The sequence below is a fragment of the Coregonus clupeaformis genome, chromosome 9 (genome assembly GCF_020615455.1).
Source record: "Coregonus clupeaformis isolate EN_2021a chromosome 9, ASM2061545v1, whole genome shotgun sequence".
Lineage (NCBI taxonomy): Eukaryota > Metazoa > Chordata > Actinopteri > Salmoniformes > Salmonidae > Coregonus > Coregonus clupeaformis.
In genome coordinates, this window is record NC_059200.1 from 26,731,712 (window position 1) to 26,750,239 (window position 18,528).

The following is an 18,528-nucleotide window of genomic DNA, read 5'->3' on the forward strand; positions in this document are numbered from 1 at the left end:
AACAAAAAGAGAATTACTTGACACATTGGAAAGAATTAACAAAAAAACAGAGCAAACTAGAATGATATTTGGCCCTAAACAGAGAGTACACCCAAAATTAAGGAAAGCTTTGACTATGTACAAACTGTGAGCCTTGCTATTAAGAAAGGTCGCCATAGGCAGACCTGGCTCTCGAGAAGACAGGCTATGTGCACACTGCCCACAAAATGAGGTGGAAACTGAGCTGCACTTCCTAACCTCCTGCCAAATGTATGACCATATTAGAGACACATATTTCCCTCAGATTACACAGACCCACAAAGAATTCGAAAACAAATCCAATTTTGATAAACTCCCATATCTATTTGGTGAAATACCACAGTGTGCAATCACAGCAGCAAGATGTGTGACCTGTTGCCACAAGAAAAGGGCAACCAGTGAAGAACAAACACCATTGTAAGTACAACCCATATTTATGTTTATTTATTTTCCCTTTTTTACTTTAACTATTTGCACATCTTTACAACACTGTATATAGACATAATATGACATTTGAAATGTATTTTTATTATTTTGGAACTTGTGTAAGTGTAATATTTACTGTTCACTTTTATTGTTTATTTAACTTTTGTTTATCCATTTCACTTGCTTTGGCAATGTAAACATATGTTTCCCATGTCAATAAAGCCCCTTGAATTTAATTTAATTTAATTGATATACTGTAGTTTCAGCAGAGCGGAAGAGGCGAAGCGAGAGGGCTCACTCTCGCCAAACTCTGTCCAGTATAAGCCCAATGCGTTTCTATGGGAATAATATGCAGACCTTTTCACCTGCCTTCCCTCTTTTGGGACAGAGCCTCCCATTGTTAGGGGGGAGACATGAGCAACTCGTCATATATAGATATCTGGTTTCAGCCTCTTGCGAATCGGAAAGGAAAGTTGTCGAGTGCGCTGTTAGGATGCTGGATTGCACTAAAGTAAATTGATGTTTCGCAAAATATATATAATTACTCATGTCAAAATAAAATCATTCAAAATACTTCACCAGGGAGCATGACTTATTCACAGAGCATAATTATCTTCTTGAAAGAAAATAGCAGTGGTTGTTTGAAATCACGTGTGTTTGGGTAGTGCGCGTGGCAATGGGTCTAGCTGATTGAGTTGCGGCTGTCAGTGAAAATCGTCTAAAATATGTGTTAAGATAATGTGTCTTGAGTATCATTTAAAATGTTGCATCAAGAACAAGGGGAGGTGTTGTGGCGAAGATATGGTACGTCTCTCTCCAGAATGCATGCATATGTAGGGAGTCCACATTTGGTAATTTCTGATTGTCTTAACTCACAACGTACACCACTAATTTGTTTCTTTGCCTCACACAACTCAACAAAGTCTGTTTTAGTTTTTTCACATCCATTGCGAATGATTTTCCCAACACTCCCGGCATCGAGCAAAATATATTAGGTTCTGATGATCCCATATAGCCAGTGGAAACGTCATAAAAAAACTGCTTTCTGTCCCGAGCGCGCTGGCGCTGGAAACTTTTAGGGCCCAGAATAGGTTAGTTGATACAATGTTGCAAGTTCGTTAGCTACAGCTTCGTGCCGCACCCAGTGATAATTTCATACAATGTTGAACTTCACTATGAATAGCTCAAGTCAAGACCGATAGAAAGGGAGGCAGACAGGCGGAGAAGAGAGATGAATGTGATTGAAAGAACCGGTATTTTCATTAGGATATTTTCGACAGTAATTTTTTTTCGGCTTTAGGGATATGTATTTTACTTAGTTGACGATGGAAGTTATAGGCCTACTGCTGCATTAGCATATAGGCTATCTCGGAGTTCTATACGCTCATTTCTTTAGCCGCCAATGGACCACCGTGTATCGATGTGTCCATATGGCAGACGGTAGTGCTCTCGCCTTAGTTACATTTTAACTTTTAGATTTTTATAATTTTACTTCCGATTTTTATGATTAACCAAGTGACAATGATTGTGAGAAACGATAACTTTATTATTGAAATGAAACTGTTCCACGAAAATGTGCATATAAAAATATTCATAACTTGCACGCAGATCGGTAGAAATGGTAGGCTAAATTGTAAGCTTTCCCGAAACTTGAAACTCACGAGCTGCCTATGGTCTTTACTACTACACCCATTTAAAAATGCGTGCAGACATAGGAGGTCCGGTGAAAAAACGGGCCCACCTATGGAAATCAAAGGCAAGTCCAACTGATTCGTTATGGCGCCGGGTCAGATTTTTTTCCCCCACTGTCAGCTGTCTTCTCCGTGGATACGTTGCATTCGTTCTTATTTGAATCGCACGATAAGTAAAGTGGTTCCAAACGTTGCCCCTTTTTCTACCGGGAGCGTGTAACATGCACCGGGAGCGTGTAACATGCACCGGGAGCGTGTAACATGCACCGGGAGAGTAGCCATGGCGTGTGCCTTATTTGCATCACTGATGTGTTGTCGCCAGATTGGAGAACGGTTCAATCTCTCCAAAAACTCTTGTCCAGTCCATTTACTAGTCAGATTTGAGTAACAGATCATTTAGACTCGTTTTCGTCAACTGAACATTTTAATTATTTTCTGGTCAATTGCCACAGAAAAATAGATGTTTGACAAATATTTGTCATTTATTATTTTTATTTTATTTTTGCAATCCCATCAGGAAAGAAACTCTGTTTGGTAATGGTTTCTGCTGACTGTTCTTGAAGTGTGTGTTATTGTCTCTGTCCCTCTCTCAGGTCAGGTAGTGAGGTATCACAATGGCATCCGGGAATGCTGCCTCACATTACTGTGGTTGTCAGGGTGAGGCGGGAGTGCTGCCTTACATTACTGTGGTTGTCCGGGTGAGGGGGGAGAATGCTGCCTCACATCACTGGTTGTCAGGGTGAGGAGGGAGTGCTGCCTCACATTACTGTGGTTGTCAGGGTGAGTGGGTGGGATTGCCTGAGTCACTGCTGTGGTTGTCAGGGTGGGGTGTGGTGTTGCCAGGGAAACTTCCTGTGATGTTTCTTCTAGGCAATGATTTAATTTCCCATATCTGGATATTGGCCTTCCTGTGCTCTAACATTGTTTTTTTTTTTTCTGGTCCTGACGAGAAAGAAAGAACTGTCGGGGTAGGTTCTCTTTTGCACTGTTCAACCAATCCAGTAAATGCGGATGAGGAGTTAAGATGGAGTGTCACCTTGTTAACATCCAAAAGCGAAGTCGTGTCACAGGCTCTCTTTCCATTTCCCCTGAAAACCCGATGCATCCGTTTGTTTCTGACCTCACTGAGGGTACCTGTGCTCTGCCATCATAACTTCCTGTTGCCTTCCCTCCAGAGTCCTGACCCACACTGTAATATAATAATATAATATGCCATTTAGCAGACGCTTTTATCCAAAGCGACTTACAGTCATGCGTGCATACATTTTTGTGTATGGGTGGTCCCGGGGATCGAACCCACTACCTTGGCGTTACAAGCGCCGTGCTCTACCAGCTGAGCTACAGAGGACCACTGTGACAGGCTGTTGCTGTTCTGTAGTTACACCTGAGAGAACTGTGGTTACACGTGGCACAACTAGGCCTCTCCTGGACCTTGGAACCCAGACTAGAATAGATGGGTCTCTATCTCTCTCTCTGTGGGTGGGTGGATTCCATCTCTACTGTCTCATTCAGGGATTGGTGGGATTATGAGTGGGATTGTCTGGGTTTTGCTGGCTGGTTGTCCAGTTGGTCAGGGCCTTCAGTGTGAAGGAGGCATACTAGGTCAATGGGCAATTCCACGGTAACAGAGTGGTCCTGAGACTCAGATTTTTCACTTTAAAATGTATGCCAAACAAAAACCAATGATTGCTAAGTTAAACGAACTATACAACTCTATGCAAAATTACAACTTTTAACAATTTCCAGTGAAAATGATACAAAAACACATTAACTTGAAGAACAGTACAGATGCAAAGTTTGTTAACAGAACACAAAACCATCATTCTGGTACCCAACTTTTGCATCTGCACTGTTCAAGTAATGTGTTTTTGTAAAAATGTCTGTGGAAATTGTTAAAAGTAGTCCTTGTACATAGTTGTATGGTTTGTTTAACTTTGCAATCATTCGTTTTTGTTTGGCATACATTTTAAAGTGAAAAATCAGTCTCAGCATCACTCCATTCCATGGTTACTGTGGAATTGCCCCTATACTATAGATCGAAATGGAGGCATTTACTAAAGAAAAGGCTGTACACGGTATATGCTGCCCCCCGTGCTTTACATATGGAGGAAGCTGCTATAGGAGGCAAGGTATATGGAGGAAGCAGCTATCGGCCTAGGTTATAAGGTTAGGTGATATAGCTTGGATGTAAACTCATCCCTGAAGGGCCTAAACACTGGAAAGCACTGTGTAGGCCCATCTCTTCAACCCCCCAGAACAAGCCGAATGAGGACCCAAACGAAATGTTAAACTGTGTGGAGAAATTGTCAGTTCATTGTAGTTCCTCCCTATTACAGTATGTTCAGCTCATTGGTCTGGATGATGAAGAACAGACAAGTCTCACTATGTGTGGGGTTTTTGGCTCTGGTTGAACTCAGCCAATTCAGGCTGAGGTGTGCAGGTTGACATTTATTGGGTTAATAATATAATAATATGCCATTTAGCAGATGCTTTTATCCAAAGCGACTTACAGTCATGTGTGCATACATTTTTACGTATGGGTGGTCCCGGGGATTGAACCCACTACCCTGGCGTTACAAGCGCCATGCTCTACCAATTGAGCTACAGAGGACCAATCTTGACTTGAATCTTGTCTTGGCTAATCGTAAAAAAATCATGAAAACAAAACATAGCTTTTTGGTTTTAATTTAAGGTAAGGCATAAGGTTAGCAGTGTGGTTAGGGTTAGATTTGAGAACTTTGTGGCTAGGCCAGCTAGTGACCACCCTGCAGAGCTGCCTCCAGGACAAGATTCCTCCCAATAAATGCCAACCTGCCTGAGGCATGGGTTGTGGTGTGGTAGTGTACTGCAAGGGCCCCTTGCATGGTTTTTGGTCTCTTTGGTCTTTGTTTTCTTATGTTGGCTGATGTTTTTTTTTCTTACTCTCTCTCTCACAGCCGTGTGATCCTACCGATCTCTGTGCAAGAGGTGAGTAACACCATGTCATAACCCACACCAACCCAATTTTTGTGTTAGTTTCCTGCTTTCATGCATGCAAGTCTGTACATGCATGAAAGCAGGTCATACAGTGGGGGAAAAAAGTATTTAGTCAGCCACCAATTGTGCAAGTTCTCCCACTTAAAAAGATGAGAGAGGCCTGTAATTTTCATCATCGGTACACGTCAACTATGACAGACAATGAGAAAAAAAATCCAGAAAATCACATTGTAGGATTTTTTATGAATTTATTTGCAAATTATGGTGGAAAATAAGTATTTGGTCAATAACAAAAGTTTCTCAATACTTTGTTATATACCCTTTGTTGGCAATGACACAGGTCAAACGTTTTCTGTAAGTCTTCACAAGGTTTTCACACACTGTTGCTGGTATTTTGGCCCATTCCTCCATGCAGATCTCCTCTAGAGCAGTGATGTTTTGGGGCTGTCGCTGGGCAACACAGACTTTCAACTCCCTCCAAAGATTTTCTATGGGGTTGAGATCTGGAGACTGGCTAGGCCACTCCAGGACCTTGACATGCTTCTTACGAAGCCACTCCTTCGTTGCCCGGGCGGTGTGTTTGGGATCATTGTCATGCTGAAAGACCCAGCCACGTTTCATCTTCAATGCCCTTGCTGATGGAAGGAGGTTTTCACTCAAAATCTCACGATACATGGCCCCATTCATTCTTTCCTTTACACGGATCAGTCGTCCTGGTCCCTTTGCAGAAAAACAGCCCCAAAGCATGATGTTTCCACCCCCCATGCTTCACAGTAGGTATGGTGTTCTTTGGATGCAACTCAGCATTCTTTGTCCTCCAAACACGACGAGTTGAGTTTTTACCGAAAAGTTCTATTTTGGTTTCATCTGACCATATGACATTCTCCCAATCCTCTTCTGGATCATCCAAATGCACTCTAGCAAACTTCAGACGGGCCTGGACATGTACTGGCTTAAGCAGGGGGATACGTCTGGCACTGCAGGATTTGAGTCCCTGGCGGCGTAGTGTGTTACTGATGGTAGGCTTTGTTACTTTGGTCCCAGCTCTCTGCAGGTCATTCACTAGGTCCCCCCGTGTGGTTCTGGGATTTTTGCTCACCGTTCTTGTGATCATTTTGACCCCACGGGGTGAGATCTTGCGTGGAGCCCCAGATCGAGGGAGATTATCAGTGGTCTTGTATGTCTTCCATTTCCTAATAATTGCTCCCACAGTTGATTTCTTCAAACCAAGCTGCTTACCTATTGCAGATTCAGTCTTCCCAGCCTGGTGCAGGTCTACAATTTTGTTTCTGGTGTCCTTTGACAGCTCTTTGGTCTTGGCCATAGTGGAGTTTGGAGTGTGACTGTGTGAGGTTGTGGACAGGTGTCTTTTATACTGATAACAAGTTCAAACAGGTGCCATTAATACAGGTAACGAGTGGAGGACAGAGGAGCCTCTTAAAGAAGTTGTTACAGGTCTGTTAGAGCCAGAAATCTTGCTTGTTTGTAGGTGACCAAATACTTATTTTCCACCATAATTTGCAAATAAATTCATTAAATATCCTACAATGTGATTTTCTGGATTTTTTTTTCTCATTTTGTCTCTCATAGTTGACGTGTACCTATGATAAATTACAGGCCTCTCTCATCTTTTTAAGTGGGAGAACTTGCACAATTGGTGGCTGACTAAATACTTTTTTTCCCCACTGTAAATGCTGTTTGCCTTGATAATACCTTGCAGCTATTTGTCACAGACATGTCTTTCTCTCCACTGCATTCCATTTCCCCTTATTTCTCTGGGTCATGCTGCCGTCAGTGTTTTAACTCCAGCCTTGAGAGATGTGATGTAACAGCAGCAGCAGCCCATAAAGGTTTTAGTGCAGTAAACTGTGTGACAGCTGTAAAGTCACCAGCCGGGAGGGGTCCATTTATCCTGACAGTGAAGGCTATTTACCCAAAGAGTCAGGCTCTACTAACTGAAGGAGATGATTCAATCACCTCACTTCTATGTAAAGATTTACCTTAGGGCGGCAGGTATCCTAGCGGTTAAGAGAGTTGGGCAAATAACCGAAAGGTCGCTGGTTCGAATCCCAGAGTCAATTAGGTGAAAAATCTGTCTATGTTCCTTTGAGCAAGGCACTTAACCCTAATTGCTCCTGTAAGTCACTGTGGATAAGAGCGTCTGCTAAATGACTAAAATGTCAAATGTGCGGTTGTAATTCCAACTACTGTTTGTAGTTAAATATATTCATGATATGGAGTAAGTTGGGCTTTATTGATCCCCAGGCAGAGTTGTAGATGTTCATATAAAATTCCATTAGTCTAACTGTTTGCCTGGCTTCCCCGTTACCTTTAGATGAGCCCAGGGTATCAAGCAAAGCATTAGATTTATAGTGTTGTAAATTAATTTCAGCCACCAGCAATTCACACCTAGGTGTTAAGCCTGCCTCTGACCTTTGTGTGTTTAGACTCTAGAGAAACAGTAGCTCTGTGACTGGGACTGATGACCCCAGCCTGTAGAACAGCAGGTCAGACTTGATAAGATGCTGCAGAATGCTCTCTATCTATCTTCCTCCCTCCCTCTCTCTAGCTTCCTTCCTTCCTCCCTCTCTCTCCCTTGGAATCAATACCAAACTAACCCATGGTTCCAGTTTATCTGAGAACCTCTGTTCATCTCTTGTTTTCTTTCTTTCTTGTTTTCTTTCTTTCTTGTTTTCTTTCTTTCTTGTTTTCTTTCTTTCTTGTTTTCTTTCTTGTTTTCTTTCTTTCTTGTTTTCTTTCTTTCTTTCTTTCTTTCTGATCTGTCAGTGGTTAGCTGAATTGATTTGTGCTAGAGTGACACTGATGTTACATTTTAGTCATTTAGCAGACGCTCTTATCCAGAGCGACTTACAGTTAATATATACACTGCTCAAAAAAATAAAGGGAACACTTAAACAACACAATGTAACTGCAAGTCAATCACACTTCTGTGAAATCAAACTGTCCACTTAGGAAGCAACACTGATTGACAATAAATTTCACATGCTGTTGTGCAAATGGAATAGATAACAGGTGGAAATTATAGGCAATTAGCAAGACACCCCCAATAAAGGAGTGGTTCTGCAGGTGGTGACCACAGACCACTTCTCAGTTCCTATGCATCTTGGCTGATGTTTTGGTCACTTTTGAATGCTGGCGGTGCTTTCACTCTAGTGGTAGCATGAGACGGAGTCTACAACCCACACAAGTGGCTCAGGTAGTGCAGCTCATCCAGGATGGCACATCAATGCGAGCTGTGGCAAAAAGGTTTGCTGTGTCTGTCAGCGTAGTGTCCAGAGCATGGAGGCGCTACCACGAGACAGGCCAGTACATCAGGAGACGTGGAGGAGGCCGTAGGAGGGCAACAACCCAGCAGCAGGACCGCTACCTCCGCCTTTGTGCAAGGAGGAGCAGGAGGAGCACTGCCAGAGCCCTGCAAAATGACCTCCAGCAGGCCACAAATGTGCATGTGTCTGCTCAAACGGTCAGAAACAGACTCCATGAGGGTGGTATGAGGGCCCGACGTCCACAGGTGGGTGTTGTGCTTACAGCCCAACACCGTGCAGGACGTTTGGCATTTGCCAGAGAACACCAAGATTGGCAAATTCGCCACTGGCGCCCTGTGCTCTTCACAGCATGACCGGTTTGGCGGTGGGTCAGTCATGGTGTGGGGTGGCATTTCTTTGGGGGGCCGCACAGCCGTCCATGTGCTAGCCAGAGGTAGCCTGACTGCCATTAGGTACCGAGATGAGATCCTCAGACCCCTTGTGAGACCATATGCTGGTGCGGTTGGCCCTGGGTTCCTCCTAATGCAAGACAATGCTAGACCTCATGTGGCTGGAGTGTGTCAGCAGTTCCTGCAAGAGGAAGGCATTGATGCTATGGACTGGCCCGCCCGTTCCCCAGACCTGAATCCAATTGAGCACATCTGGGACATCATGTCTCGCTCCATCCCCCAACGCCACGTTACACCACAGACTGTCCAGGAGTTGGCGGATGCTTTAGTCCAGGTCTGGGAGAAGATCCCTCAGGAGACCATCCGCCACCTCATCAGGAGCATGCCCAGGCGTTGTAGGGAGGTCATACAGGCACGTGGAGGCCACACGCACTACTGAGCCTCATTTGGACTTGTTTTAAGGACATTACATCAAAGTTGGATCAGCCTGTAGTGTGGTTTTCCACTTTAATTTTTAGTGTGACTCCAAATCCAGACCTCCATGGGTTGATACATTTGATTTCCATTGATAATTTTTGTGTGATTTTGTTGTCAGCACATTCAACTATGTAAAGAAAAAAGTATTTAATAAGATTATTTCATTCATTCAGATCTAGGATGTGTTATTTTAGTGTTCACTTAATTTTTTTGAGCAGTGTATATGTATGTGTATGTGTGTATATATATATATATATATATATATATATATATATATATATATATATATATATATATATATATATATATATATATATATATATATATTAGTGTATGTGTGTATACAGTCGTGGTCAAACATTTTGAGAATGACACAAATACTAATTTTCACAAAGTCTGCTGCCTCAGTTTTGATGATGGCAATTTGCATATACTCCAGAATGTCATGAAGAGTGATCAGATGAATTGCAATTAATTGCAAAGTCCCTCTTTGCCATAAATGAACTTAATCACCAAAAAACATTTCCACTGCATTTCAGCCCTGCCACAAAAGGACCAGCTGCCATCATGTCAGTGATTCTCTCGTTAACACATGTGAGAGTGTTGACTAGGACAAGGCTGGAGATCACTCTGTCTTGCTGATTGAGTTAGAAAAACAGACTGGAAGCTTTAAAAGGAGGGTGGTGCTTGAAATCATTGTTCTTCTTCTGTTAACCATGGTTACCTGCAAGGAAACACGTGCCGTCATCATTGCTTTGCACAAAAAGGGCTTCACAGGCAAGGATATTGCTGCTAGTAAGATTGCACCAAAATCAACCATTTATCGGATCATCAAGAACTTCAAGGAGAGAGGTTCAATTGTTGTGAAGAAGGTGTCAGGGTGCCCAAGAAAGTCCAGCAAGCACCAGGACCGTCTCCTAAAGTTGATTCAGCTGCGGGATCGGGGCACCACCAGTGCAGAGCTTGCTCAGGAATGGCAGCAGGCAGGTGTGAGTGCATCTGCACGCACAGTGAGGCGAAGACTTTTGGAGGATGGTCTGGTGTCAAGAAGGGCAGCAAAGAAGCCACTTCTCTCCAGGAAAAACATCAGGGACAGACTGATATTCTGCAAAAGGTACAGGGATTGGACTGCTGAGGACTGGGGTAAAGTCATTTTCTCTGATGAATCCCCTTTCCGATTGTTTGGGGCATCCGGAAAACACCTTGTCCGGAGAAGACAAGGTGAGCGCTACCATCAGTCCTGTGTCATGCCAACAGTAAAGCATCCTGAGACCATTCATGTGTGGGGTTGCTTCTCAGCCAAGGGAGTGGGCTCACTCACAATTTTGCCTAAGAACACAGCCATGAATAAAGAATGGTACCAACACATCCTCAGAGAGAAACTTCTCCCAACCATCCAATAACAGTTTGGTGACGACCAATGCCTTTTCCAGCATAAGGCAAAAGTGATAACTAAGTGGCTCGGGGAACAAAACATCGAAATTTTGGGTCCATGGCCAGGAAACTCCCCAGACCTTAATCCCATTGAGAACTTGTGGTCGATCCTCAAGAGGCGGGTGGACAAACAAAACCCCACAAATTCTGACAAACTCCAAGCATTGATTATGCAAGAATGGGCTGCCATCAGTCAGGATTTGGCCCATAAATTAATTGACAGCATGCCAGGGCGGATTGCAGAGGTCTTGAAAAGAAGGGTCAACACTGCAAATATTGACTCTTTGCATAAACTTATTGTGATTGTCAATAAAAGCCTTTGACACTTATGGAATGCTTGTAATTATACTTCAGTATACCATAGTAACATCTGACAAAAATATCTCATAACACTGAAGCAGCAAACTTTGTGAAGACCAATACTTGTGTCATTCTTAAATCTTTTGACCACAACATTTACATTTTAGTCATTTTAGCAGACGCTCTTATCCAGAGCGACTTACAGTTAGTGAATGCATACATTATTTTTTCATACTGGCCATGCTCTACCAACTGAGCTACATCCCTGCCGGCCATTCCCTCCCCTACCCTGGACGACGCTGGGCCAATTGTGCCCTGCCCCATGGGCCTTAGACCACTGCGCCACTCGGGAGATGACTGTGTGTGTGTGTGTGTGTGTGTGTGTGTGTGTGTGTGTGTGTATATATATATATATATATACACACACACACACACAGTGAGGGGGGAAAAGTATTTGATCCCCTGCTGATTTTGTACGTTTGCCCACTGACAGACATGATCAGTCTATAATTTTAATGGTAGGTTTATTTGAACAGTGAGAGACAGAATAACAACAACGAAATCCAGAAAAACGCATGTCAAAAATGTTATAGATTGAGTTGCATTTTAAATGATGGAAATAAGAATTTGACCCCTCTGCAAAACATGACTTAGTACTTGGTGGAAAAACCCTTGTTGGCAATCACAGAGGTATTTGACCCCCTCTCAATCAGAAAGATTTCTGGCTCCCAGGTGTCTTTTCTACAGGTAACGAGGTGAGATTAGGAGCACACTCTCACAATGTGATTTTCTGGATTTTTTTTCCTCATTTTGTCTGTCATAGTTGACGTGTACCTATGATGAAAATTACAGGCCTCTCTCATCTTTTTAAGTGGGAGAACTTGCACAATTGGTGGCTGACTAAATACTTTTTCCCCCCACTGTAAATATGTGTGTGTGTGTGTATGTGTGTGTATATATATATATATATATATATATATATACATACATACATACATACATACATACATACAGTGGGGAAAAAAAGTATTGTCAGCCACCAATTGTGCAAGTTCTCCAACTTAAAAAGGAGAGAGGCCTGTAATTTTTATCATAGGTACACGTCAACTATGACAGACAAAATGAGAAAAAAATCAGAAAAATCACATTGTAGGATTTTTAATGAATTTATTTGCAAATTATGGTGGAAAATAAGTATTTGGTCAATAACAAAAGTTTCTCAATACTTTGTTATATACCCTTTGTTGGCAATGACACAGGTCAAATGTTTTCTGTAAGTCTTCACAAGGTTTTCACACACTGCAGCAGGGATTTTGGCCCCTCCTCCATACAGACCTTCTCCAGATCCTTCAGGTTTTGGGGCTGTCGCTGGGCAACACGGACTTTCAACTCCCTCCAAAGATTTTCTATGGGGTTGAGATCTGGAGACTGGCTAGGCCACTCCAGGACCTTGAAATGCTTCTTACGAAGCCACTCCTTCGTTGCCCGGGCGGTGTGTTTGGGATCATTGTCATGCTGAAAGACCCAGCCACGTTTCATCTTCAATGCCCTTGCTGATGGAAGGAGGTTTTCACTCAAAATATCACGATACATGGCCCCATTCATTCTTTCCTTTACACGGATCAGTCGTCCTGGTCCCTTTGCAGAAAAAACAGCCCCAAAGCATGATGTTTCCACCCCCATGCTTCACAGTAGGTATGGTGTTCTTTGGATGCAACTCAGCATTCTTTGTCCTCCAAACACGACGAGTTGAGTTTTTACCAAAAAGTTCTATTTTGGTTTCATCTGACCATATGACATTCTCCCAATCCTCTTCTGGATCATCCAAATGCACTCTAGCAAACTTCAGACGGGCCTGGACATGTACTGGCTTAAGTAGGGGGGACACGTCTGGCACTGCAGGATTTGAGTCCCTGGCGGCGTAGTGTGTTACTGATGGTAGGCTTTGTTACTTTGGTCCCAGCTCTCTGCAGGTCATTCACTAGGTCCCCCCGTTTGGTTCTGGGATTTTGCTCACTGTTCTTGTGATCATTTTGACCCCACGGGGTGAGATCTTGCGTGGAGCCCCAGATCGAGGGAGATTATCAGTGGTCTTGTATGTCTTCCATTTCCTAATAATTGCTCCCACAGTTGATTTCTTCAAACCAAGCTGCTTACCTATTGCAGATTCAGTCTTCCCAGCCTGGTGCAGGTCTACAATTTTGTTTCTGGTGTCCTTTGACAGCTCTTTGGTCTTGGCCATAGTGGAGTTTGGAGTGTGACTGTTTGAGGATGTGGACAGGTGTCTTTTATATTGATAACAAGTTCAAACAGGTGCCATTAATACAGGTAATGAGTGGAGGACAGAGGAGCCTCTTAAAGAAGAAGTTACAGGTCTGTGAGAGCCAGAAATCTTGCTTGTTTGTAGGTGACCAAATACTTATTTTCCACCATAATTTGCAAATAAATTCATTAAAAATCCTACAATCTGATTTTCTGCATTTTTTTTCCCTCAATTTGTCTGTCATAGTTGACGTGTACCTATGATGAAAATTACAGGCCTCTCTCATCTTTTTAAGTGGGAGAACTTGCACAATTGGTGGCTGACTAAATACTTTTTTCCCCCACTGTACGTACATACATACATACATACATACATACATACATACATACATACATACATACATACTGTGGGGAGAACAAGTATTTGATACACTGCCAATTTTGCAGGTTTTCCTACTTACAAAGCATGTAGAGGACTGTAATTTTTTATCATAGGTACACTTCAACTGTGAGAGACGGAATCTAAAACAAAAATCCAGAAAATCACATTGTATGATTTTTAAGTAATTAATTTGCATTTTATTGCATGACATAAGTATTTGATCACCTACCAACCAGTAAGAATTCCGGCTCTCACAGACCTGTTAGTTTTTCTTTAAGAAGCCCTCCTGTTCTCCACTCATTACCTGTATAAAAGACACCTGTCCACACACTCAATCAAACAGACTCCAACCTCTACACAATGGCCAAGACCAGAGAGCTGTGTAAGGACATCAGGGATAAAATTGTAGACCTGCATAAGGCTGGGATGGGCTACAGGACAATAGGCAAGCAGTTTGGTGAGAAGGCAACAACTGTTGGCACAATTATTAGAAAATGGAAGAAGTTCAAGATGACGGTCAATCACCCTCGGTCTGGGGCTCCATGCAAGATCTCACCTCGTGGGGCATCAATGATCGTGAGGAAGGTGAGGGATCAGCCCAGAACTACACGGCAGGACCTGGTCAATGACCTGAAGAGAGCTGGGACCACTTAGTAACACACTACGCCGTCATGGATTAAAATCCTGCAGCGCACGCAAGGTCCCCCTGCTCAAGCCAGCGCATATCCAGGCTTGTCTGAAGTTTGCCAATGACCATCTGGATGATCCAGAGGAGGAATGGGAGAAGGTCATGTGGTCTGATGAGACAAAAATAGAGCTTTTTGGTCTAAACTCCACTCGCCGTGTTTGGAGGAAGAAGAAGGATGAGTACAACCCCAAAAACACCATCCCAACCGTGAAGCATGGAGGTGGAAACATCATTCTTTGGGGATGCTTTTCTGCAAAGGGGACAGGACGACTGCACCGTATTGAGGGGAGGATGGATGGGGCCATGTATCGCGAGATCTTGGCCAACAACCTCCTTCCCTCAGTAAGAGCATTGAAGATGGGTCGTGGCTGGGTGTTCCAGCATGACAACGACCCAAAACACACAGCCAGGGCAACTAAGGAGTGGCTCCGTAAGAAGCATCTCAAGGTCCTGGAGTGGCCTAGCCAGTCTCCAGACCTGAACCCAATAGAAAATCTTTGGAGGGAGCTGAAAGTCCGTATTGCCCAGCGACAGCCCCGAAACCTTAAGGATCTGGAGAAGGTCTGTATGGAGGAGGGGCCAAAATCCCTGCTGCAGTGTGTGCAAATCTGGTCAAGACCTACAGGAAACGTATGATCTCTGTAATTGCAAACAAAGGTTTCTGTACCAAATATTAAGTTCTGCTTTTCTGATGTATCAAATACTTATGTCATGCAATAAAATGCAAATTAATTACTTAAATCATACAATGAGATTTTCTGGATTTTTGTTTTAGATTCTGTCTCTCACAGTTGAAGTGTACCTATGATAAAAAAGTACAGACCTCTACATGCTTTGTAAGTAGGAAAACCTGCAAAATCGGCAGTGTATCAAATACTTGTTCTCCCCACTGTGTGTATATATATGTGTGTGTATATATATATATATATATATATATATATATATATGTGTATGTATGTGTATATATGACATGTTTCTCTGTTCTCTCTCTGTGTTGCAGTACCAAGTTGGTCAGCTGTTCACCGTAGCAGAGGCCAGTAAGAATGAGACTGGGGGAGGAGAAGGCATTGAGGTGCTGATAAATGAACCCTACGAGGAAGAGGGAGAGAAGGGACAGTACACGCATAAAGTTTACCATCTTAAGAGGTACAGTAGAACATACACACAAACATACATCTGCCAGCTAAGAGATCCATACACTGGGCGAGGATGAAGAGGAAAATACAGATGCACCCACATACACACTAAGGCAGGGTTTCCCAAACTCGGTCCTGGGTGCATGTTTTGGTTTTTTCCCTAGCACTACACAGCTGAGTCAAATAATCAAAGCTTGTTGACGAGTTGGTTATTTGAATCAGCTGTGTAGTGTTTGGGCAAAAACCAAAACGTGCACCAAGGGTGGGCCCCAGGACCGAGTTTGGGGAAACCCTGCACAAAGGCAGTGGTCCTCTGTAGCTCAGCTGGTAGAGCACGGCGCTTGTAACGCCAAGGTAGTGGGTTCGATCCCCGGGACCACCCATACACAAAAATGTATGCACGCATGACTGTAAGTCGCTTTGGATAAAAGCGTCTGCTAAATGGCATATTATTATATTATAAGGCTGCATTTACAGGCAGCCCAATTCTGATATTTTGCCTAATTGACCATTCGCTAAGCCACGCCCCAGAATTGTGGGCAACCACGCTTGAGTCCACTCGCCTCGGATAAGCTCTAGTTTCAAACGCATGGAGGGCAATGGGAAAAAGTTTTGTTTAAATGGCTAAATAATGTAACAGTACACCAGGGGTACTTGCGACTGTGATTCCTGAATTTCAGAGCCTGATGGAATATTTTTCGAATCTGAATTGACACTTTTGTTGCATTGTTTGCTAGCTGGTTAGGTAGCTCTGTCTCATTGACCACCATTAAAACATTGCTAACACTAGCTAGCTAGCCAGCTAACTTGTTTTCCCCAAATGTATGTAATCTGCTATCGACGTCAGGATACGATTTGAGATTACTAGTTGGCTCCAAAAGTGGTTAGTAACTTTGACTGCATGCTGACAGCACATTCCAAGCCATCCAGTGGCTAGCCACACAAAAATAAATTTTACCAGGTTCATGTGAAGCAATTGTAATGACAGTCCACCACAACATACCCGAGAGTCTCCTGATTAGCAAGGGGTGGTCTGTTTAATTTCATTGTGTGTTAAAAACACAGTTTGAGGTCATTGTGAGGGTTTCTCTCCAGACGTTTGAATGGGGAATTGAGCTTCCCGGGAAAATGTTGACTGAGGTAGTGACGACAACCAAGGGGGCGGGGCTTAGTGAAGGGTCAATTATTGACAAAAGAGCAGATCTGATTGGTCGAAAGATCCGAGTTGGACTGCCTGTGTAAACACAGCCATACACACTCAGATGATTGACTCCTGTCTGTCTCTCCTTGCAGTAAAGTCCCAGGCTGGTTGAGGTATATTGCACCAGAGGGCGCGTTAGTCTTCCATGAAAAAGCCTGGAACGCCTACCCATACTGTCGCACCGGTGAGCACCAGAACTCTAGTTTAAACACTCAATTGAGGCCATCTCTGATTGGGACTGGCTTGCCAGAAGATACCGACCCTACTGTTACGTTTGTTTACAATCAGCTGCACTGGGGTCGGAACGCAATCGTGGTTGCATTAAGACACTGGAGCCGGCGCAAGCTATGGGTCAGAAAACGTACCTCAATGCAGGGATGGGCTATGCCACTGTACTCCAAATTGTACCTTTATCCACACTGCTCCATCAAGAAGAAAAACTGCCTTTTTCATCCTCATGCTAGCTAGCAGTAGCCACAGCAGCCATTATGGAATGGCAGGTCGCGTTGAACAACAAAGGAGCTAATTGGCCGACACTGCCATTCCAAAATGATAGCAGTATTTCAATCTTCTCGATGTACAGTGGGGGAAAAAAAGTATTTAGTCAGCCACCAATTGTGCAAGTTCTCCCACTTAAAAATATGAGAGGCCTGTAATTTTCATCATAGGTACACGTCAACTATGACAGACAAATTGAGAAAAGAAAATCCAGAAAATCACATTGTAGGATTTTTTATGAATTTATTTGCAAATGATGGTGGAAAATAAGTATTTGGTCACCTACAAACAAGCAAGATTTCTGGCTCTCACAGACCTGTAACCTCTTCTTTAAGAGGCTCCTCTGTCCTCCACTCGTTACCTGTATTAATGGCACCTGTTTGAACTTGTTATCAGTATAAAAGACACCTGTCCACAACCTCAAACAGTCACACTCCAAACTCTAATATGGCCAAGACCAAAGAGCTGTCAAAGGACACCAGAATCAAAATTGTAGACCTGCACCAGGCTGGGAAGACTGAATCTGCAATAGGTAAGCAGCTTGGTTTGAAGAAATCAACTGTGGGAGCAATTATTAGGAAATGGAAGACATACAAGACCACTGATAATCTCCCTCGATCTGGGGCTCCACGCAAGATCTCACCCCGTGGGGTCAAAATGATCACAAGAACGGTGAGCAAAAATCCCAGAACCACACGGGGGGACCTAGTGAATGACCTGCAGAGAGCTGGGACCAAAGTAACAAAGCCTACCATCAGTAACACACTACGCCGCCAGGGACTCAAATCCTGCAGTGCCAGACGTGTCCCCCTGCTTAAGCCAGTACATGTCCAGGCCCGTCTGAAGTTTGCTAGAGTGCATTTGGATGATCCAGAAGAGGATTGGGAGAATGTCATATGGTCAGATGAAACCAAAATAGAACTTTTTGGTAAAAACTCAACTCGTCGTGTTTGGAGGACAAAGAATGCTGAGTTGCATCCAAAGAACACCATACCTACTGTGAAGCATGGGGGGTGGAAACATCATGCTTTGGGGCTGTTTTTTCTGCAAAGGGACCAGGACGACTGATCCGTGTAAAGGAAAGAATGAATGGGGCCATGTATCGTGAGATTTTGAGTGAAAACCTCCTTCCATCAGCAAGGGCATTGAAGATGAAACGTGGCTGGGTCTTTCAGCATGACAATGATCCCAAACACACCGCCCGGGCAATGAAGGAGTGGCTTCGTAAGAAGCATTTCAAGGTCCTTGAGTGGCCTAGCCAGTCTCCAGATCTCAACCCCATAAAAAATCTTTGGAGGGAGTTGAAAGTCCGTGTTGCCCAGCGACAGCCCCAAAACATCACTGCTCTAGAGGAGATCTGCAT

General features: G+C 43.4%; 1 protein-coding gene across 4 annotated transcripts in view; it reads left to right on the forward strand.

Annotated features, from left to right (window-relative positions):
- The window catches only part of LOC121573872 (phosphatidylinositol transfer protein beta isoform), a 34,883-nt gene that overhangs the window by 3,611 nt on the left and 12,744 nt on the right, over positions 1–18,528 (forward strand). For 2 of the 4 annotated variants that reach the window (XM_041886237.2, XM_041886239.2), the window contains exons 2-5: positions 2,729–2,874; positions 5,072–5,102; positions 15,331–15,476; positions 16,760–16,851. In XM_041886237.2, the coding sequence (XP_041742171.1) occupies positions 2,750–2,874; positions 5,072–5,102; positions 15,331–15,476; positions 16,760–16,851 (394 nt within the window). In that variant the 5' untranslated portion in view covers positions 2,729–2,749. Of the gene's footprint in view, positions 1–416; positions 436–2,728; positions 2,875–5,071; positions 5,103–15,330; positions 15,477–16,759; positions 16,852–18,528 lie in introns of those variants that run through there. The other 2 variants (XM_041886238.2, XM_041886240.2) reach the window with 2 other exon arrangements.